The 23,391-nt window shown below is 48.9% G+C and overlaps 1 protein-coding gene across 4 annotated transcripts in view; it reads left to right on the top strand.

Moving 5' to 3' along the window:
• SAMD4A (sterile alpha motif domain containing 4A) overlaps positions 1-23,391 on the top strand; it is a 218,956-nt gene that overhangs the window by 169,267 nt on the left and 26,298 nt on the right. For all 4 annotated transcript variants that reach the window (XM_066277638.1, XM_066277635.1, XM_066277639.1 and 1 more), the window contains 4 exons: positions 5,924-6,033; positions 8,621-8,707; positions 15,861-16,194; positions 19,029-19,114. In XM_066277638.1, coding sequence (XP_066133735.1) covers positions 5,924-6,033; positions 8,621-8,707; positions 15,861-16,194; positions 19,029-19,114 — 617 coding nt within the window. The remainder of the gene's footprint in view (positions 1-5,923; positions 6,034-8,620; positions 8,708-15,860; positions 16,195-19,028; positions 19,115-23,391) is intronic.

The following is a 23,391-nucleotide window of genomic DNA, read 5'->3' as shown; positions in this document are numbered from 1 at the left end:
ATGTTGACTTTATAGGCACTGTCTTGAATGCATGTAACTTAGAAGCCAGGTTTTAGTAAATTTGCTTTACTTTCTTTATTCTCAAATGCCCACGTATGAGCTGCACGGATAGGTCCTAATGGACTCAGACATAAGCTACCTCTTCTCAGCTAGGCTGACGGCCTCAATGTCTTTGAAAAGCAAATCTTCCAAATTCTAAAGGTCCTGAGACTTTTAGGCAGCAGTCCTTATCAAGTCTGTGAAGTGCTGCAAGGGTGGTGATGATACGCAGGCTGCAGCTTTTGATATGGAACCCAAACTCTATTTAATGATGTGAAGCAGGCATGATCTGTATGTAGATCGTGACTCATGAATATCATAGCTCATGGAAGCTGCAAGGAGAATTTTTTTTTTTTTTTGTATTTTTCTGAAGTTAGAAACGGGAGGCAGTCAGACAGACTCCCGCCTGCGCCCGACCGGGATCCACCTGGCATGCCCACCAGGGGGCGATGCTTTGCCATCTGGGGCATTGCTTTGTTGCAACCAGAGCCATTCTAGCACCTGAGGCAGAGGCCATAGAGCCATCCTCAGCGCCCGGGCCAACTTTGCTCCAATGGAGCCTTGGCTGCAGGAGGGGAAGAGAGAGACAGAGAGGAAGGAAAGGGGGAGGGGTGGAGAAGCAGATGGGTGCTTCTCCTGTGTGCCCTGGCCGGGAATCGAACCCGGGACTTCTGCACGCCAGTCCGATGCTCTACCACTGAGCCAACCAGCCAGGGCCAAGAAATTTAGTCCCTCCGTTTATATCTAACCCTTGTAGGTGGGTATTTTACCCCAAAGTAGGTCATCTCTGTGCCTTCCAAGACCTACACATCAGCCCACAAGCATGGAACCCCTCCCGTGGGGCCACCACAGACATGTTCCAGGATCAAGGAGCATGCTTACAGCTCCACAGGGACCAGAGATCAAGGCACCTTCTTTCCTTTGCTCAGAGGTTAGGATAGGAATTGGGCTCCTCATTCTGCTCTGGCCAAAAATAAGGACAGCCTTCAGTAATCTTGATGGTGTTGCCAGACTTCTGCTCTTCATTTGAGAAAGGAATGTTTTCAACACTGAAGACTTAGTCCTGACTTACCCCTCAGTTGATTTTCCACTTCTCTCCCTCAAAGGCGGAGGGTGCAGCCACATCTTGGAGAAGAGTCGTCTGAGCTTAGCCTGGCTCTCTGTGGCTGATGGTAGTTTCTCTTCCATCGACGCATTCCAGGACCACCGCAAGTGAGGCTTCTTGTGAAAAACACGGCCATTCGTGTTTCTCTCTTCCAGGGATGCTTTACTCCCTGCTCTTCATGTTGCTTCCCATCCTGGGCCTTTCTCTCTTGTGGGGCCTCCCTGTGGGTGGGGCAGGGGCCGCATGGCCCGCTGACCTGACAGGTGTTTGCAGCCATTCCTGCTGCAGGCTCTGGAGAGAAGCAGCCTGAGCTCTGACTGGAGCCCAGCTTCGGTATGAGCTGCTGTCCAAACCACAAAGCCTCTCTGTGACTGATTCATCCGAACTCTAAGAGGGAAATAGAAGTCGGTGTAATTAGAAACATGATCCCATCTTTACCTGCTCAGTAAAGTCCAGCAGGTAAATACAGAGTATTTAAAAGAGGGGTGAGATACTATTATCAAAAATAGCCATGAGAAATAAACCACAATGGACTGCAGAAAGGCCTAGAAGGAGCTTAATAAAGGGTGGACACTGGCATGGGCCCAGTGTCCGCACATAGATGGTGGTGCTTTCTTTCAGAAACCGCCTGTCCTTGGCCTTATCTTCTCAGTTTTTGTCATGGGCTCCTCTTCCCACACTTTCCCCTGAAAGCCTGGCACCCCTGGGGCTCCCCCTGGCTCTCCCCTGTTCTCACGTTAGACTCTTTCCCTGAAAGTGGGATCTCACCTGCTCTCATGGCTAAAACAGCCACATATGCTGTTGGCAATGACAGCGGTTCTCTGACTCAGACCTTTCTTCAGAGACCTTGAGCAGCTGACTCCTCCACCCAGATGACCCATAGCAGTGACACTCAACTGATCCACAGTAGAGTTCACCACCTCTCCTCACCCCAAACCTGCCGCTCCCCTGGATATTTTTTGTCTCGCCTGGGTTTTCTCTTTCACCAACCCCGAATCAAAGGAGCCATCGTAATCAGACGCTTTTCTCTCTCTTACTCCCTGTTCTTCCCCAATCTTCAAGTGCCATCAATTTACTTCCTTTCCTTCTCTTCCACCACTGCTCTCCCAAGCCATCTTCAAGGGCTTAGATTCATCTCCCGGTCTCCAGTCTTACAATCCTCCAATCCTGCCTCCCCATCGACAGTCATCATCTCTCTAACATACTCACCTGACTGAGCCTCTGCTGCTCGGATGGCAATAGCTTCTCACCACCCGCCCGGTGAAGCCCACTCTCCTTGTTCAGCGTGACAGAGCTCCGTCCTCTGAGCCCTGGCTGTGTGCCCACCTCGTGTCTAGCCATTCTCTGCCATTCACCCAGACGTTCACTTGACCCCAATGCTCTCTTGGCTGTGTGCTTGTTTCTCTACTATTCCCGCTTCCTGCAGTGGCTTTCTCGATATGGTCTGCCCAGTGACTTCAGTGTTGCTGCTGCTGTGAAGCTATCCCCCACTCCCCGAGCAACGTTCTGTGCCCTGCCCCCCCCCCAGAACTTTGAGTAGACTTAGCACTTGTCTTGCAGCTATTATAATTTTTTTAGTCTCCAGATTAAAAGTTTCTTGATGACAAGAACATGTCTTCACAGAGCCTGGCCCCCACAGTAGGCATTCAGTAAATGTTAAGAGAGCAAATCTTGCCACATATGGCAAGGAAGTCATCAGAGTGTATAGCAAAACATCTTTATCTCTCACACTGCATAAAAGACTGGCTCTCTAGTCTGGGACCTCTCCTATGTCTATCAGAAGCAGCCCAGATGAAGCTAAATGGTAGTGTGCCAGCCAAAAGTGGGAGCCCAGGAGACATTGCATGCTTCCAATTACATATCAGCTCCTCCAGAAAACACCCATCTACCCCACTGCTTGTCTGAATCTACCAACCACAGCCACAGCTTTGCAGAATGAAAAGTGAAGGTCTGAGGTTACGTTCCTTTGCTCAGAGGTTCCTTAGCTAGAATTTGTTTCTGGCTAACATCTTACAGAATCTAGCATCCAAGTCATTGGAATTCCTGTCTTGGGAGGAGTCAGATAGGGAAGGCGCTCAGTTCTCCGGTCTGTTTCCCTTTTAATGGTGTTTTGTTTTAGTCCTTGGCAAAGGAAGGCGCCTCGCCGCCAACCAGGGAGCGAAGGTTAGTAGGCTATGTTGTTGAGAACTGGGCTTTCCTCTTCTTGGTGCCTTAGTTCGCATTGCAGGAAGGGAGAGCTCTTTAAGAACACAGCACTGAACTAGGCACTGAGAGGCTCGCTGGACCAGCAGAGCCAACATGTGCCTGCTTCAGAGAACATAGAGCCAAGAAGGACTTACGTTTCCCACGGACATATCCAGGAATAACGCTTCAGGGAGGCCTCATTCCCATGCTCTGAAGTTCTGTAGGAACCTTTTCTGGGAAAACAACACCCAGTGACCTGCATTTTGACTAAATGGGTGAGGCAGGCTCTTCCTCTCCTCTAGCCAGGAGAATTCTGATTGTATTTATAGACAGGAACTTGCACTGATGGACCTGAGATTTGCCAAGCCGAGACTTGCACCCCCACAACCCCCCCCCCCCGACTCAACACACTATATTGTCACCTCGGCTTATAAAGCACTCAGTCTGCACCACAATTTAGTAGCTCAGGACTCTGTTTGTTTAATCATCAGTGGATTTTGCATGATTACATTGAGGAAGGGGGGCACTCAATGAAAAGTTGGCCCATGAGGTTGTTCCATACTCTTTTGTGATGAATTGTGCCCAAGTGTGGTACTGGGTTACCCAGACTCTTCGGAATCATGATCACTGAGTTTTTTGAGCAGCGACTTGGGGCTTTTCAATGAGGTAAATAGCAAACATGAAACCTGGTAACAAAATGGTAGCATGTCATTGGCCTGAAAGCTGCAGCTGTAGTTATTTGCTGCTCAGCCTGCAGAAGTCTGAGCATTGTTTTAACAGCAACAAAAACATGATGGAGAATGAAGTCTGGTGGAACAGCCCCAGGGTGTCGCAGGAGGAAAATCCCCTCCTGGGCTGGCACATCCTGGACTCCTGATCCTGTCGCAGTTTGAGTTGAGGAGGGTGTCAGGGGTTGATATTAGGTGTCTGAGGAAGACGTCTCTTTGTGGGTAATGCAGTCCTCGAAGGACTCCACTTGTCACAGTGGAATAAAGGGTTCCAAGCACAGAATCAAGTGATTCCTTGCCTGGGATGACTGAGTCTGTTCTTAAAATGCCTTTGGACACCCAATTCTATTTCTCCAGAAATTCTTTGTCTTTGGCCTCATGTTACTGCAAATCAAAAAGTAACATCACCAAACTGCCCTCCCCTCCTGGATTTCCGAGTGTCAGGAAATCATCCCATTCCCACATTCCTTACACCTGGGTCTGGTTCACCCAGGGGGGGCAGGGCCCGATTTCAGAGTAGGCCAGACCACTTTCATGAGCCCCAGTTAACTGCTTTTAACACTGAAACATTGGAAGGTCTCCACTTATTTGGAGTGTTTGTAGTATGTGTCAGTGCCGCAGCATGGATGGTTAGGAATGGATAATACTTTACAGAAAACATGAATAACCTTTACCAATGCTTTAAGCATTTCCGAGTGCTTGCAGTCACTGCTGATTCAGCCCTCCCACGGATGGGCTGTTTGTTCCTCATTTTACAAGAAGTTGATACAATGCAGGGGAAAGCTGAGGCTCAGGAGACCTGGTTCTAGTCCCCATTTCACCACAGACCCTGTGACCTAGAATTCATGACGTAATTTTGCCATCCGTAGAATGAGTCAGGAGAAGGGGCAGGTGATTCTAAAAGACTTCTCAGTTTGGTTTGGTTGTACTTAGCAAGGTAGTAATTCTCCTATGGATTTTCAATATAGTTACTATTTAATTTTCCTGACTCTACAGAATCCCAAAGTTGGGGCTTATTTCAGATGTATTTTGGAATTTCCATTATCCTTTGATCTGGCCAATCTTTGGAGTTTTCAAATCCCGAAATACATGTGGTTGACATTCCAGGAAAATGCCCGACACGTACCCAGAGATAGTTGATAGCTTGGAGAAACGGTCAGCCGACATCTACGTACAACTAGAGATAGTTTTGGAGCCTAGGATGCCCGTTCCCATGGGAATGAAAGGACGGGAAGAAAGAGGAAAGAGTGGGCTAAGAAGGACAGTGACTCAGCCCAGGGGAGGTGGCTCTGGCTGCCCACTGTTCCTCTCCCTGGAGAAGCGGCCGAAGCAGCACTTGGAGGTCTGCTCTGCGCCTGGAAAAACATGATCTTGAGGACAAAGACGCATCATATGTAGTTTTAACATTTTAAGTCAGTTCTTTCCAAATCGATTATGAAGTAGTCAGGCTAAAAGCAGGGGTTTCTTACCATTGTGGGGGGTCATAAACCCTGTTGGAAATCTTACAGAAGCTTTGGATATTTCTGTGCCAGAAAACGACCCCTACTCTCACAAACTGAGTTATATAACTTTAGGGAGTTCCTGCATGCCCTGAAACCCGCAGACCCCAGTTCAGCCACCCCGGGTCTAAAGTAGAATGAGGGAGCTCAACAGGGAAGACCCAGAAGGTAGAAGGTTAGGGCTGAGCCCAGACTCCTGAGCCCATAATTTGCTGCCAAAAATAAACAAGTAGTAACAAAATGTTTTGTTTTTCTTTTTTCCCTTTGACCATCACCCTCTTTTTCTGTCTCTATTCCCACATCTTTTATCATCTCTTCCTGTGCCCTCTCCATGTCTCTCCCTACCGCTTGCCCCTCTTGCTCCGCAGACGTCCCCGCCTGGCTGAAAAGCCTCCGCCTGCACAAGTACGCGGCGCTCTTCTCCCAGATGACCTACGAGGAGATGATGGCCCTCACGGAGTGCCAGCTGGAGGCGCAGGTGGGTGCTTCCCGGGACCCTTCCCTGAGAAGGTGCCCCAGGCGGAACCTGAAGTGCAAGTCCAACACAGACCTTATTTGGACCCATACCTGTACCCTCCCGGTAACTTGTCTCCTTTGAGGCATTGCCAGCCGCTGGCGAGAATTGATGGCAAGTTAAGGCCAAGTTCTGGCCTTCGAGGTCTGGTGGGTAATGGAAGATAAGCAGATAACCACAGGGCAAATGAGGGTGAGATAGACTATTATGAAAAAGGTACAACCTACGTGCATTCACTATACGTGCCTGGGTGCAGGAGAGGAGTCAGTGGCGTGTCCTAGAAGCAGGACGTTTGACCAAGGCTTCAAAGAGCCTGTGTCCTACTTTTGCTCCCCTTTCCTCCTCCTCCCCTCTGTCCAACAAGGGCAAGTTCGGGGAATGACGGATTGGTTGTCTGTTGTCCAGTCGGTTACAAATCAGCTCAGTTCTAGTAGTTCCTGAGTAGACGCACCAGGTCATGCTTCCAACCTTTCCCAACACTCTACAAAAACATATTCAGGCTGGTCTTAGTTGAGATCAGTGTAAGTTGTACAATATTTTTTTTTCCTTTAACTACCTTCGATTACATGGACAGTTACTGAGATGGGATTACTCCAGGTTCCTGATTGCATTTGCCTTCTGTGTACCATAAAGAACAAAGTTCTTCCTTCCTTCTAAGGCGTGTTTCCCCAAGTGTGGTTGCCAGAAGGCTAGGCAAGTCAACAGAACCCCAGAAACTAAGCATGCTTCCTACCACACTGTGCTCGAGTAAATAGATCTGACTGATGTCTTTGTTGCTCTTGTTTAAAATGCTATTTGCATATTTTAAATTGACCTCAGTTTTCTTTGAGCAGTGATTTAAAAGAATTAATGGTCTGAATAGGCTAATAGTATTTCCCCTGCAGGAAGAGGAGATTGTAGCTTTTTTGGGGCATAGCTGGTCTGGACACATAGCTCCCAGCAGCTCGCTGGACTCCCAGTGCACACTCGGTCGCCTCGGTTCAACTCTGCCGGCCTGGCTGAATACCAGTATTGAGATGCAAGACAAAACCCAAAGTCACTGCACATTCTCCGAGAATGAAAGGCACTAATTCCAACTTCCCAACACTTCTCCCACTGCTTTTTCATCTCCGTGGCTCCTTGAGATCCCAGGAATTGATGAGAACTGCTTCTAAGAGCATTTTTTTTTTTTTTTTTTGTCTTTGGGTCACAGTTGAGAAAAAAATCTAAGTCATCAGTTATTCAACTTAAGAATAAAAAAAACAACCAAGAAATAGTTGACACGGCGGGCAATGCCAGAGGCCAGCACAAACTTTTCAGAATAATTTCATCCACTCTAACCCAAGTCGAGGCTCAACAGGAACCCACCCCCAGTCCTTCACCCCGCGAGCGAGTTCAGCTGTCACTTGACAACTTAATTTTCCTGAGTGAAGGAGATGTCTCCGGTGTTCCCATCTTTTCCTTTTTTAAGAGGAAGTCTATGAATAGTTGCCAGAAGTTTGTATTAGAGACCTGGTTTCAGAAAGGAGTTCCTGTTTGGAAATTTGCAGTATGTATCATTAGCGAGTGTTAAAGTAAATCCTTAAGCTCACAGTGGCTGCACAGATAAGAAGATACAACCCACATCCCTGTGATCTAGTCATTCTCCTGAAGCAGCGACTGGATTATATAGGTTTAAGTTTTCCTTATGGAGACCAAAGAGGGACTGGGAACTGACAAAAAAAAAACTGCCTGTGTGTTGTGACACCAGGTGAGACCTGTACTGGACTTCACATCTTGTTGGTGTGAGTAGAGGAAATGTTTGAGAAAACCATGTGTATCTGTATGGGGTTAAAACAGGGGTCCCTAAACATTTTACACAGGGGGCCAGTTCACTGTCCCTCAGACCGTTGGAGGGCCAGACTATAAAAAAAAAAACTATGAACAAATCCCTATGCACACTGCACATATCTTATTTTAAAGTAAAAAAACAAAACGGGAACAAATACAATATTTAAAATAAAAAAACAAGTAAATTTAAATCAAGAAACTGACCAGTATTTCAATGGGAACTATGGACCTGCTTTTGGCTAATGAGATGGTCAATGTGCTCCTTTCATTGACCACCAATGAAAGAGGTGCCCCTTCCAGAAGTGCAGCAGGGCGGATAAATGGCCTCAGGGGGCCGCATGTGGCCCAAGGCTGTAGTTTGGGGACCCCTGGGGTTAAAACTTTCAGGGAGCCTGGGAAGGACCGGAGCGATAAAACCTGGAGACGTGTATGACTTCAAAATGACCTGTAAAGACTATGAAGCAGTATCATGCCGGGTGGAATGATAGGCTGTTCTAGCTTTTCTTCTCTTTCTCCTGAAGGTTACAGCAAAAGACACAGGCACATTGTGTAGCCAGATGGAGCTAGAATATTTAGGAAGAAGAGGTTATAACAACAGGTACTAAAGAGAGAGACAAATAGATATTTACTAGTCTGCAAAAAGGTAGGAACAAAGAGAACAGTAAAGTACGAAGTAGCCTTCGAGAGTCTCTAAACTGATTCTTAAAAATGTTTTTTAAATATAACTTTTATTCAATAACAGAATGTTACCAAAGGTGCAAGACACAAAATTGTCATCAGTATTCAGAAGCTCAAAGAAAGACAAAACCTCCTGAAGTCTTTGGAAAGGGTAAGTTATACCCGGAGGAGAGAATGTTTCTATCTTTACCACAGGGAAATGGACCAGGGACACTTCTCAGTGGGAAGTGTCATGGCCAGACCGTCTAGAGTGTGTCGTGTTGTTTCCTTACCAAAGTTAGAGGAAATGAAATGATTCTGATGTGAAGCTTCCCGGTTATTGGTGTTTCTGTGTAGCCTGAATGCTGAAATGTCCTTGTTCCCCGGGTCCGGGCAGCCTGTGACTGTCCGTCCTGGAGCGCCAAAGACGTGCTGGCAAGCGAGTTCCTTTTGGGTACTTTCCCCTCCGGCTTTTGTGCATTTGTAGAGATTAGAGAAGGGTTCGGCCCACAATCGGAGGCTGAAAGCGGTGCAGGGAATATGCAGATCTGCTTCACTCCTGCTCTCCACCCAGGGAAGGATCTGTTTTTGAGAAAAGCTGCCGCAGAGAGGTCAACACCAACACCAGCCGGTGCACTCCAGGTTTTGCTAGAGGAGATCAAAATCGCTTGGCAGACAGGCATTGCCGGCTCTCCAGAGAATAATTTCAGACTCTAACTTAACAGCAGAATAGGTCCCCATGACTCTGATGGGAACCATCTCAAAAATGCCAAATGCTGAAAAAGAGTTGATTCCAGTGTTAAAAGCAGTTATCAGCTGCTCCTGTCCCTCTTTGTTTGCTGCCTAAACACATTCTCGTCCTATCTTTGTATCCAGACATCACTCTGGTAACCATGTCATTTTTAGATTTCATCTAAGGTCCAAAGGAGAGCAGGCCTTGTTCCACACACGGCGAGCCTCTTCTGCCTCTGTCTCCGAGTCGGGGCTCTGTGCACTGCTGGTGGGAGGAGGTGGGCATGGTGGGTGACAAGTTCTGCAGTTATCTGCTGCCTACAAGCTCAAATGGCTACCTCTCTAGTTACCCCAGGGTGCCTTTGGAAGGGAACAGAGTATTGAGGTAGGTTAGGGCTCAAGCAGGTTCTGTGAGCACATAAACATTTTAATGCAGTGGGATGGGTTTTTTTTTTTTAACTGAGTCACAAAACGTGTGTATAATTTTATATGCCATATATATATTTAATGCATAGTACATAAAATATAAAGTGATATGTATTTATAGACTATCTTTATAAGGAAGGTTGCTTTTAAAACCTCTGGATGGATAATAGGGACTACTCACATGCACATCCATGATAAAAAGCCCATTCACAATTAGTTTATCACAAATGACTGTGACCTATCAGCTGAACTCGAGGTCATCATTGTTCATAATTTTAAGCCAACTGCTTTTCCAAGTTGCGTGTCCAACAGAGTGATGGTTGTCATTTTTTTTTTTTCTGAAGTGAGAAGCAGGGAGGTAGAGAGACAGACTCCTGCATGCACCCAACCGGGATCCACCCAGCAAGCCCACTAGAGGGCGATGCTCTGCCCATCTGGGGCGTTGCTTCATTGTGGCCAGAGCCATTCTAGCGCCTGAGACAGAGGCCAGGGAGCCATCCTCAGCACCCGGTCCAACTTTGCTCCAGTGGAACCTTGGCTGCGGGAGAGGAAGAGAGAGACAAAGAGGAAGGAGAGGGGGAGGGGTGGAGAAGCAGATGGGTGCTTCTCCTGTGTGCCCTGGCTGGGAATTGAACCCTGAACTTCCACATGCCAGGCCAATGCTCTACCGCTGAGCCAACCAGCCAGGGTCTGTTGTCATTTTTAATACAAGAAACCATTCCCTTTGGGTGAAACATTTATAAAACCAGTTTTTACCTTATCTGTTAAGAAGTACAGAAACCATTTGCATGAGGATTAGATTGCTAAGTGTTATGGTGAAAGAATACTTTTACCCCCCTTATTTCTAGAACATCGTGTAGGAACTCATTCATATTCCATTCCTGAGGAAAGACACACACCTCGGAACTGCTATAAGTTATATGTCCTCCCTGCAGCCCTGAGCCGAGTCAGTATGTGGCAACACAAGGGTGGCCCCGACATGCCCCTACCTTCCCATCTGACCTTTGATAAGTCAGTGACATTATCTGTGTCCCAGACTTGAGACCTAGGATAATATTGACTTCACAAAAATACTTTCTCCCTGGTTCACTGGAATGGGACTGCTGGAAAGATGTCAGGCGTAATGCAGAGTCCGAGAGTGACCACTGGGTAGGAAGAGAACAAGGAAGAGTTTATTTGGTTTGACCTCTTTGCTTCCTGGGGGAGGGGGGGGGGACTTGTGTCTATCAGACTGTCACGTAGTGCTTGCTTCAGGGCACCTAAGTTCAGGGCACCTGTGTGTTTGTCCCCTCAGGAACAGATGGCCTAGGGGTCGAGGTGAACCTTTCCTCAGCATCCACCAGGGACTGAGCCCCTGGCTCTGTTCTCTCCCCTGGGACCAAGGTCTCTCCTGCTTTTCAAGGGCAGGGCTGGTTCATAACCTATTGCCGCTGGGGCCACTAGGGAGAGACTCAGACCAGCCACTTCTCTGGCACTCCTGGAGATCCTCAGCTGATTGTGCTGTTGGAAATGCTGTCACTGTGCCCTCACCTCTTACAGCATTCTTACCTCACAGAGAACCTGGAGATTTCTAAGGCGATAGCTGGGACCCCGCCCGCAGCCAGTTCACAATTAGTAGTCACTGCAGATAAGCTCTGCGCCCAGAGCTGTTCCACTCAGTAACTGAACTCTTACTGAGGAGCTGCCCTGGACTAGATTACCCCAGCCCCGGAGGCTAATCGTGAGTGATCCGGGGTCCAGGCCTCTGGTGCTGGCCATGCACGGGGATGGACAGATGTAGGCGGAGCTCTCACAATCTAGTGTGACCAAGTCATCCCTGAGGCTGGTGGGGACGTCCTCCTGAACTGAAACACAGCTGCTCTGCAGTGGTGAGGAGAGAAACCTGGAAGGGGCCAGTGCTGGCTGCGAGCCACGGGCGGAGCCCGTGGTGGTGGCCCGGGAACCGAGGCAGGGCTCAGAAGGTCACCTAGCAGGAGCCCAGGCATTGGTAGTGGGCTTGGGCCTGGATGCTATGCTGTTTGGGAATAAAAAAAATATATATATATATATGGCATTCCTGGTGTGGGAAAAAAGGGTTCAGTTTAACCGACTGATCTGAAACACCTATGGGACCTCAGGCAGGAATGGCAAGTCAGGGGCCAGAAGAACAAGTCTTGAGTTCACAGGGTTTGAAAGACTCAGCTGTGCGTCATCTGTATGTGAATGGCATTCAGTTTCCCCACAAGTGTGTCAAGTGTTCAGAGCTGAGGACAGACCCTGAGGAGCAACAAAAGATGGAGCGGAGCCAACCAGTGACTGAGCCCGCCCAAGGGTCCGAGAGAGTTTGAAGGAGGGAGTCTCACCGGGTGCCACAGACGTGTCACATACCATGAGGCTGAACACTGCCTCCTGGAATTGGCCGTCGGGCCACCAGTAGCTGTGATCAGAAGAATTTCAGGGAGCTGGGAGGAGACTGAAGTGACACCAATAAACCGGGGAGTGCGAGTGGGTGATGAGGCCACAGGGTAAGGACATGTAGACTCTCAAAGGAAAAGGAAAAAGATAAGAAATGGTAACTGGGGCAGATTTTTCAATATTTATCTTTAGTAATGAAAATGTTTCCACATGCTTTTTATTCTCCATCCTTTTCAGCTGACTCCCAAGCCATGAAGCTCACACACACACACACACACACACACACATACACACACTCTTGTGGTCCCATACCTCCCTGTCCTGGCAGGGCAGTACACTCACCATATGGGTCCCAGCATCTGTAAACTACTCAGGGCAGGGGATTTGTCGTATATGTTTTAAGATCCCCAATGCCTAGCAGCGCTGACTCCCAGTAGGGTTCAGCTGACATTTGGTGAATGAAAGAAGGAGAGAGCATGGATTTAAGCAGCAATCATGTCTATTGTGTGAAGTCCAGTTCTTCTCACACAAAGACAAGGATGGAACCACAGACAGCTGCATAGGTGTCGGGGACACTGGCTACTGAAGCTCTCTCCCAAATGATTTGCATCTTGTTGCTGTTACATGTCCCATGAAAGGCTTACACAGTCTTCCTAAAGACCTGCAAGGGCCAGGCCAGGACGGCTGGGGCGATCTGAACATCGCTTCCTTCCCGCTTGTCCGCCCTGAGCCCTGCCTGCCCCCGCTGATGGTCGTGCGGCCTTGGACCAGTCTTCCTGGTCCCTGGTCTCTCATGAGCCCCTCAGCTTGGCACATGAGTGAACACACAGCTGCGTGTTTGCCTTTTTGCCTTTTTGTTTACAATATAAGGTTATATTTGTGGTATAAGGATCAATAGAGATTTGGGTTGAGTCCCTGTTTTTGTCAATGTGGAGAATCAATTCCAGTAGCTCACTGAGGCACTGGACTGAGTTCCATTTGGGTGGTTTCCGACTTTCCTTCTCAATGTGCACACTCGGTGTTGAGTTCCGGAATTCATTCTGCAGAGTCAGGAATGTGACCTGCTGGTCTCCATGCCACCTGTGAGAGCTGGCAGGTCATGTTGTCTTTGAGTCGGTGGCTTGAAGTCTGTGGGGGACACAAAACAAACCTCTGCATGACTCCTGATGTTATATTTTCTGAAAGTGTCCAACATTGTGCACTGTGTTTATGGTTCCCTTGTTGGTGTGGTTGTCCCCAGTAAAATTAGCTAAGATTTGAACCTGGGACAATTGAATGTTTCCTGTTTGGAGGGATTCTGCTCTTGACATAACCAAAATCTGCTTCCCCACCACTGAGTAACTGCAGAAGCCTTCTGGCCACATGACAAGAGCAGGCGAGGATTTGGTGGCAGTTGGCAGTGTCACAAGCATACATTTGCTTGCCTCTGTGGTAGATGTGTGCGATCCCCTAAAGAGGCCATCCTTCTGCCTTCATGGGGAAGCCTCACCCTTTCTGTCTCTTTTCCCTTCCTCTCCTCGGTCAGGGGCTAGACAAGGAGGTCAGAATCTCCCACCACCCAGGTGCCAGTTGGATGGTTGGCAGGACTGGAGGACCTCGAGGCATGGGTCCAGTGGGTGCATAGTTGGGTTAGAGGAGGCAGCAGGTGCTCTCCTGGCATGGGTCAGTTAGCTTGCCTCCATGTGCCTTGCCCTGAACCAGATTGCCAAGTCCAAAGTCAAAGAACCAATCACGTGACAGTATCAGATTCTGGGAAAGGGCTGGTCCAGTCCAGGCAGCAGGAAAACCGGGAATGATGGGGAACACCCCAACACATGCATCAGGCTAGCTAGCACAGGCTGTGGGCTGGTCTCACCCTGGCCTTATCCACCAGGTTGAGAAAGAAAAATGTACTCTCTCCCCTAAACAAGGCTGGACAGTGGCCCTGGCCAGGATTGAGACTATTCTGGTGGCTACTTAGCATTTCCCTTTCCTCAGAAACCCTGGGTACCAACTAGGCTAGGCGCAATAATTCAGACTCTGCTTCCAACTCTGAGCAGCTTCCCGCCAATGAAGGAGCAGGATGCTTGGTGTTTTGCTGCCCAGAATTGAAACACATCTGTCCAAGGCTGTTGTCCTCAGGTTTCCTCTTACTAATTGATTGATTAGAAAGTCTGGGTGTAGAAATGATTGCATTCCATTTGCTTGTGTTCCTTGACATCATCCAGCAATTTTTCTTGGTCAGAGAGGATCCCAGGAAAGGATTGGTAACTCATGCTTTTAAAATTACGTCCTTGCTATTCTGGGCTCTCAGAAGATTAAATCTTCATTAGTAATCAGGGCCCTGGTTGTCAGTGTCCTTTGGGGATTCCAGGGAGAGGTTTGCTGCCTAAGCACTGGGCAGCACTGGAGCAGAGGGCTGGACTCACCCACCATGCCAAGGAAGATACCCCTCCTGGCCCTGACCTCCAACCACGAGTATCCGAGCCTGTTCTGTGCCTCTGTGAACAGCTAGCACATAGGTAAATGTCTGTCAGAATCAACTCTCATTCCTTTGTCTAATAAATAATTCTCAGGATATCAAACTGTATGTGCAGAAGGATCTAGTTTATAAAGTTGTATATATTAGATGCAATTATATATGTTATAATGTACGTATATCTTACCCATATGTCTGTCTTCAGAAACACATCATGTCCCTGTGACACCCCTTCCCTGACTTCCCCTCCACCTAGAAGACACCCTTGCATCCCTGCCCCAGCCTGCAGGCCTCCACACTCAGACCCTGTGGCTCCTTGCGTCTTGTTTCCCACCCCTCCCCCTCCCCCGCCTTGCTGTTGCCCACATGCTCTGGGCACACTCCCACCTCAGTGCCTTTGCCTTCGCTGTGCCTTTGCCCACTGCACTCTTTCCCAGGATCCTCAGGGTCCCTGCTCCAGTGTCAGCCCCTCAGAGAGCCTCCCCTCACAGCAGCAGCCTTGGCCTGCACCTCAGTCTCTAACACAATGACTGTTCATCTCAGAGTTGAATGTAAACTCCCTGAAGGAATCCTATAGGCTGTTCCTGCCATATCCCCATCTGAGCCTAGCCCAGTGCCTGGCACGTGGGAGCACTTGGCACATACTTACTAATTTAACAAAGAAGCCCAGGACACGAAAACACGGACCTGCACCATTGCACATATTAACACCATCACAGTCATCTGATGAAGCAGGCGCTATTATTATCGTCATTTTGTATGCAGGGAAACTGAGGCACGAAGAGGTTAAGTTGTTTACCCAAAGTCACACAGTAGTGTCAGAATTCAAAGCCCAACATCTACCCTAGAGTACATGCTTTAGGCCATTACCCTGTGTTTCCTTTGTCCTGGGCTGAAGAAAGGGGTGATCGGGTTCTTTCATTTAACCAATCATACACAAGACGGGAAGCCACCCTATGACCCAACTTTGTCGTGTGAGTGAGAGCTATGGAAATGCATGTTATAGAAATATACTGAAGAAGGCAGGGAAGGAAATAGACCAAAATCATTTTAGTGATCATCTCTAGATAATGAGGTTTTCAGATGATGTATATTTTCCTCACTATACATATCTGCATATTCTAAATTTTTTATCTGGGCTAATATTTAGCATAGTGATATTAAAATAGTTGCTTTTCTAAAGAACATTATGATGAAGGGGCCAGCAGCTGTGAGTCCTGTCTGGGAACAGCTCGGGGCAGAGCAGGGGAGGCATTGGAGGTGGGCCACCCCTGTCCCTGACCCTAATAGAGGCTTTCTCCTTCTGACTGTCCAGGACATCATCGAGGGGGGCAACCTTCGCATCCCGCTCCAGGAACTGCACCAGATGATCCTGACTCCCATCAAGGCCTACAGCTCCCCGAGCGCCACCCCCGAGGCTCGCCGCCGGGAGCCCCAGGCCCCGCGTCCGCCGTCGCTCATGGGCCCCGAGAGCCAGAGCCCCGACTGCAAAGACGGCGCTGCAGCCAGCGGCGTCACAGCCGGCACCTCCGCCGGGGCCAGCGGCGGGCTCCAGCCGCACCATCTGAGCAGCTGTGAGGGGGAGCTGGCTGTCGCCCCCCTGCCAGAGGGGGATCTCCCCGGGCAGTTCACACGTGTCATGGGAAAAGGTAGAGCCCGATTTCCTGTTTCCTCACCGCCCCCTTCTCCTCCCTCGACACCACAGGCCAGGGCTACCAGTCCCCAGGGGCTCTCCTGGATGCTGGACAGACGGCCTTCCACAGCCGTGTCATCAGCCCATTGTACAGATAAGGAAAGTGTGGCTCTGAGAGGTTAGGGTATTTGGATTTAAACTCAGATCTCTCAGACCCCCAAAGGCCTCTTCCTTAGCCTTGTACCCTTGCTCTCCCGCTCACCCAGGCCGGGGCCGGGGGCCTTCCTGGTGGAGCGCTCATCAGGTCTTGGACCTTCCGGCTAAAGCAGCGATTTTCAACCTTTTCCATCTCATGGCACACAAACGAATTACTAAAATTCTGCGACACACCAAAAAGATATTTTTGCCAGTACAACAAAAAAAATATAGGTATAATTTTGATTAATTCACAGTGGACGGTTGTTATGTTGGCTGTTGTCATTTTATTTGACACCAAGGGAAAAGAGATTAGTTCCCCTGACTAAATAGCTGTGCATGTTTTAGAAATTCTTGCAGCACATCAGCGTGCCACGGCATACCAGTTGAAAGACGCTGGGCTAATGTCAGCCCTTACCCACAGCCCTGGACAGGATGCACAGCTGTGCCATACGCATGTCTGTGGGGTGGGACAAAATTCACACGTGGTCCTTTGGGTCAGAGCACCCTCTCTACCTGGACGGTCCTGCGCCTTCCCTGGGGCTTAGATCATTATGCACATATTCTTTTCAATATCCAGTGATAGAATAATTTGTGCTTGATGGGTAAGTCACAAGAAATCTTGATCATTTAAGAAAGGTAGTGAATGCCTGTACTTTACTTATGGGAAGGGGAAATAATTTTTTCCTCTTTATTGTTCAATGTTTGAGACCATGTTAAAGAACTAAGTTTTTTTACCAAAAGAAACTCCCCATGGTACATGTCCTAAAAAAAAAAAAGACTTAAATCCATAAAAATCTGTTCAGAGGAGGTGACCTGTAGCATTCCATGGAGCTGAAATCCCAGTAGCTTGATGTCTAGGGTGGGTCTGTGGCCGCCCCCCCCCCCCCACGTCCTGGCCCTCTTCCCCGCCCATGGGCTGCAAGGCCATGTGGGATTAGAACAGGCGACCAGAACCCGTGGATGAAGGGCCATGTGGGGCTGATTACCCAAGTGTGAGGCACGCCAGCCCCCTTCCCTGTGATGAGACGCATAGTGAGCTCAGCCCGCAAGGGCCTTGCACACCTCTGGCCTCAGCTTTTTTACAAAGTTTAAACGATTAAATTATAAAATAATTTTATGTTCAACATAACAAATTAGAACTTAACAAAATGATGGACAGTGAAAAATGACCCTCCCACCCCAGGCCCTACCGTATTCCTCCCCAGAGGTAACCACTGTGGACAGATTTGGCATGGCCCTTCGGAAACTTTGTAACCCTACACAAGCACACGATTGTCCTTTTTACACACAAGAACAGGTCTTTATGTTTTTCTGCAGCTTTTTTTATATTATATTTTTAATATTGCTATCAATAGCACCAACTCATTCTTTCGGAAAGGTCGCATATTATTCCACAGTGTGCATGAACCATAATTTATTTAACAGGATCCCAATTAATGGACAATTGAAGTGGTTTCCAGGTTTTTTTTATTACAAACAATGCTATCCTGCAGTGGTCCCCAACCTTTTTTGGGCCACGAACTGGTTTAATGTCAGAAAATATTTTCACGGACCGGCCCTTAGGGTGGGATGGATAAATGTATCATGTGACCGAGACAGACGTCAAGAGTGAGTCTTAGACGGATGTAACAGAGGGAATCTGGTCATTTTTTAAAAAATAAAACATCATTCAGACTTAAATATAAATAAAACAAAAATAATGTAAGTTATTTATTCTTTCTCTGCTGACCAGTACCAAATGGCCCACGGACCAGTACCGGTCCGCGGCCCGGGGATAGGGGACCACTGCTATACTGCAAATCTATGTGCAAAGACGTGGTGTGAATGGGATTCTCTGACAGGTTAGTTATACAGGGCTAAGGAGAGAAAAAAATCATGATGCCCAGGGTTCAGGTTTGATCTACTGAGTGCAAGGCATTTTCACTTCTACTTGATGTCTTGTGTCCAGCCATCTCTATGGCGGCCTTCCAGATATTCCTGTCAAAATCAGAGTATCGAGACGCCCAGGACAAAAGCTGTGGCCACGAGAAACCCAGCAGTGTGTGTACTCAGCCCACAGACTAACTGCTCTCTCTGTCAGCACTTACCTGAGTGTGTAGGTGAACCTGCGTGTGTATAAACACGTGTATCACTTTGAGCAATAACCCTCCAACGACTGGGCAGCAGGCTTCCTGCTCGTGTGCACGCCCACACAACTCACATCCTAAAGGCTGTGCCAGCTTGACTCCTCCAAAACGAAGTGTGCGGTTCATTCACAAAACCGTGGGGACTGCTCTGTGATCATGTCGATGGTCTTTGATGCCTTCGAACTCCCTCTCAAAAGGAGCCTCTTTCAAAGATAGGACACTGCTGCGTGCTTCCTCTCCCAGAGTGTCTGTCTCAGGCTGCACTGCAGAAGGCTTAATATAGAATGGTATGCCTGGAATTAATCAAAGGGGCTTCTCAAGGCAAGGGCTCCTGTGATGACCAAGCCTTTGACTTCAGTGGAATGAGGAGCTTCCTGGCCTTTTTTGTGAACCTTACGTAAAGCCTCAGGCACACATACCTCTCAAAATACTGGTCCTGAAAGGAAATCAGAGGCAGAGCTCCAGGTTAGGATGGGTGTGCATTTTTCTAATTTATTTCCCCCCCCCCTTTTTTTTTAATTCACAGTGTGCACACAGCTCTTGGTCTCCAGACCTGATGAGGAAAATATAAGCTCCTATTTACAGCTCATAGACAAATGTTTAATTCATGAGGTGAGTAGTGACAGATTTCACAAGGCTTTTTTTTTTTTTTTGCTTAGAAATGATTCTGTTTCTGTGATGTGATCATTTGGGTCTGTTTTTGTGGGGTAGATGTCACAGAGCTCGGGCAGAATGCGGCTGTGGTGGCCTCAAGCCTAAACATGGCTTGTATGTTATTTAGGTGGCCAAAGATTCATTCTAGACGGAGCTCTGATGTGCAGGGGAGGGTAAAACACAGGCCTGCCAACTAGCCCTTGACGTTTTCAGGTCTTTCAAAGGCTGTGAAACATTTTGCCTTTTGGCTCTAGGCAACCTGAGGATGGGATGGAGAAAGTGTGCAGGAGAAATGATGTGTGTTGTGTGTGGCTTCACGGCCATTCAGCTGTGTGCTGATTTGTGTCTTTCATAGGAATTGTATTTAGCCATCTGTCCTGTTGAAAAACGACTGAGGCAGGCTGGAGCCGTGCCTACCAGACTCTCAAAGCCAGCCAGTCTTCGCCCGACTGAGCAAGGCAGGTCCTGGCTGCCCTGGGGGACATGTGGGGACAGGCAGTTGTGCCTCAAGTCCAAGACGCCAGTGGCTTTATTGGCAACTCTCATCCAGTTACAGGGCTAACCTTAGGACTGGATAAACCTAGGCACTGAGGTCCTTTTCTGGGATTTTGACATGAGGATAAGAGGGTAAAGACCTTCAAGTGTCCTCACCTTTGCTATGGTGGCAGCCAGAACCCTGGGAGTCCAATGCACCCCAGTCTGGAGAGAAACGCAGTGCAGAGGTCTGGCCCCTCCCCCAGCCTCCGGCTGCTGTTGTGCTCGGTTCTCTGGGGCCCCCACCTCTACGGTCTGACTCCACCCATCCTCACCTGCAGGCAAGCAGGCTCGCTCTGGGGTTCCACCCCAGCCACACCTTCCCCAGCCCCTAAGCTCTCATTTTTGCAATTTTCTCTTATACTGGCAGCAATTCTGGTGTGTATCTCTCCCCAACCCCCCACTCAGCATTTTCTGTTTCCAGTCCTGACCCTGCACTTGTTTTGACCAGCAAAAAGCCACAGAAAGAAGAGAAGGCAAGAGCACATTGATAAATTTCAGAATTCACTCATTCTACAGATATTTATTAAGCACCCTGGCCCTGGCCCTGGCCAGGCAGCCATGGTGTGAGGGTAGTGGGTGAGATGAAGGAAAACAGGCCATCACCTCCATGGTAAGGAAGCCTATGATGAAGCCCTCCCAGCATACCTCAGATCCCAGAAGAGACGCAGGGGCACCTGCCCAGAGCCAGAAACAGGAGTTTCCTCTGAGTGCCTGCCTCCAAGCTAGCCCCGAAAGGCAAGCAGTCTGTAAGGAGGCAGAAGTGTGCTCCGGGCACAGAGAGAGCAGCATTTTGAGGGTCCTGTGTCTTGTAAGGGAGGACCCTTGGGGTAGGTTTTGAGAGAGACTGACCAGGGGAGGAGCCTTGAAACTTCTGAGAAGGAAACAAGTTCCCTACTCCCTCTCCCACACTCACTCTCAGCATTGAGCTTTCTAGAGGCTGGAGGACAAGTTGCCTCCATTCCACCTAAAGTCTGCTGAGACGTCCCTCAGAACAACCAGCCCCGGCTGCCTTGGCGGGATATGCAGAGCTTCCTCATGGGCGGACGACCACAGCCCGGCTCCTGGCTGACCCTTCTCGCTGCCCGCCTCGTGCGTGCCCTCCCTGGGCACCAGGGCTTGCCTTTATGCTTCTTTCCACTTTTTCTCCTCGGTTGCTCAAGTGACTTAATGCAAAGATGGCACCGTGTGGACTTCTCTGCCAGTGAGAGGCCACTGCGGCCACAGAGGGGCCCCTGGGACACAGGGTCACGGGCAGCAAGGAGCTCGGCCATGTCTGCCCGCCTGGATTCGCTTCGGGACAGTGCTGCCCACGCTCTGCTTTGGAAGGGAAAATGTTGTTCAAGACTTTTTATTATTTTAGTTCGAGAAAGAGGAAACTCGTCTGAATAACTGTCCATAGCCTCGGGTTGCTCCGTGTGTGCAGAGCACGCCCTCGCTGTGAGGGCCGTGGAGGCGCAGGCCTCTGGCCGCAGGTCCCCTGGCTTGGGGACAGACCCCTGGCCCAGCCCCAGCCTGCTGCCCTGTGGCCAGCTGGGAGGGGAGGCTGCTGCTGCTCCAGGGAACCTTCTTTTCTTCCGAGATGCAGGGACCAAGGCCCTGAAGTAGTAGAAGGAAGAACAGGAAGGGTCTGAATTTTGTGTCTGACACTAATCGCTGGGTCTCGGGGATTGTCATTCCAGGCTTCTCGCCTTCTTGCCATCTTGAGAAGGTTCTAGGAGGATACGCTCTTTGTCCCCTATTATGAGGCTTTTTATCCAGCCACAAAGGCCGTAGGACACATCTTCCTCCAGACAGACTTATTGGTCTGGGCCTGACAGGGACAGAAGACTAGCTAGTGGCTGGCTGGTTGTGTCTGGGCAGTCGGAGTGTGGAATCTTTCTTCCCTGCCAGCCCAGCCTGGCGCTGCCAGGGGAGGGGGCTGAGGTGTCTACCAGCCAGCCTGTTGCTCACCCAGGACCCAGCTCTCAGAAACCGCTCTGAGCCAGCCGCAGCCCAGCCCCCTCCCCGCCCTCAGCCACAGCTCCTGGACCGGACCGGCCGGCCGAGGAGAACCAGCCACCAAGCACTCTCAGCACTGGGAAGGGGCTTACTCCTTCTGCATCCAGAACTCAACGAGCTCGAAGCCCCTGACTTGAGAGGATGAACCTACCTCTCTGTGGTGGCGTCTACATTTCCATATTTGTGGATGCTCCTTGTCACCATGAGAGATGCCATGTATGGACTGGTATCCTCGGAAACGGTTTAAATGCACATCTCTAAGGCGACCCATTTACTCCTTAGTCACTTGAAACTCAGGCTCTCCTTCAGGCTGGCTCCACACCAGCTCAGGACTCTCATTTTGAGCCTTTGAAGTCATTTGTGAGGGCAAAAGGGGATCGTTGAATAACAATCGTGACAAACACTCGTATACCAACTCGTATACCGAAGGACTGCCCTGTGCCACTGAAAATATCTGGTTTAAAGTATCTTGAGCAGCATGCATTGAATCATTACTAAGAGCCAAGCATGTCCTCAGTGTCCTGAGTGCTTTTCATGTGTTAGCCCATTTCGTCCTTACAGCATCCCTCTGAAGTGTTGTCATCCTCAGTTTTCAGAAGGACTAGACAGAGTCTCAGATAAAGTAATTCACATAAGGGTATGTAGGGACTCATGCCCTGTCCGTGTGCATCCAGAGCCTTCCTCTGACCCTCTGGGCTGGGCCCCCTCCTCCAGTCATCATGACCAGGGTGTCTGCATCTTGTGTCCGCACTTACCATTTGGCTAAATAAGGCAGTCAAAAGCAAAACCTGTCCATTTTTTTTATTAGTCCAGCAGAAATGTTTGCCTTTCGCAATTCTCGGAGGTCCTCGTGTCTAGTTGGACACTCACCAGGCATCACGAACAAGTGAGGGGGACCATGGAGGAGAATCACATCCTCACCTCTCCATCCTCACCTCTCAGCCACTCACTTTAGAGAGGGGCCAGCACCTCCTTTTCTAATGGGCCACTAGGTGCCTTGGTTGGTAACCCTCCTTGACGATTACGCTTAATGGTGTCTGGCTAAGGTCGCCCAGGAGGAAGGGGTTTGCAAGTCAATAACTTCCCTACAATATGACTGATGTCCTTTGATTTTGTTCACATAGCTCTCCTGTGTTTAGGTCCTTAAAGATTAAATGTCATCAGAAAGAAAATTAAGCTGTCTTTTTTTTTTTTTTTTACTCTGTTTCAGGAATCTGTTTCCTTCATAGAAAATAGTTATATAGCCTATTATTCTAAGTAAGAGTTTATTGCTACTTAAATTTCATGCCTTATTGACAAAACTACTTAGGCATGTTATCTCCATCACTGTTAATGCTTAATCTGTCAAATCTGATGGATTTCCCACCGCATGCGGACCACAGTTCGAGGTGCCTGACAGGGGATTCCTGTACAGCATGGGCAGTCCCCACCATCTCTAGACACTCCACGTCCAAGTTCTGCCTGCGGCAGAATGGCCAGGGCACTTGCTGCAAACACAGACACCCTCGACTCCCCTCCAGGTCTATTAAATCAGGCTCTGGGTATATTGGAGGGGGGCCCAGGAACCTGCATTTTAACCATCTCTTTGAGGAGGTTTAATAGAACATGAATTTGAGAATCTCTGCCCTGGAGACATGTAACCCCTAAAAGTCCCTCCCTGGGTCATTGTGCACCCATACTTGATAGATGACAGGGCAGTA

Source organism: Saccopteryx bilineata, chromosome 4, assembly GCF_036850765.1.
Source record: "Saccopteryx bilineata isolate mSacBil1 chromosome 4, mSacBil1_pri_phased_curated, whole genome shotgun sequence".
Lineage (NCBI taxonomy): Eukaryota > Metazoa > Chordata > Mammalia > Chiroptera > Emballonuridae > Saccopteryx > Saccopteryx bilineata.
This window is presented reverse-complemented; position numbering and strand designations above follow the sequence as displayed.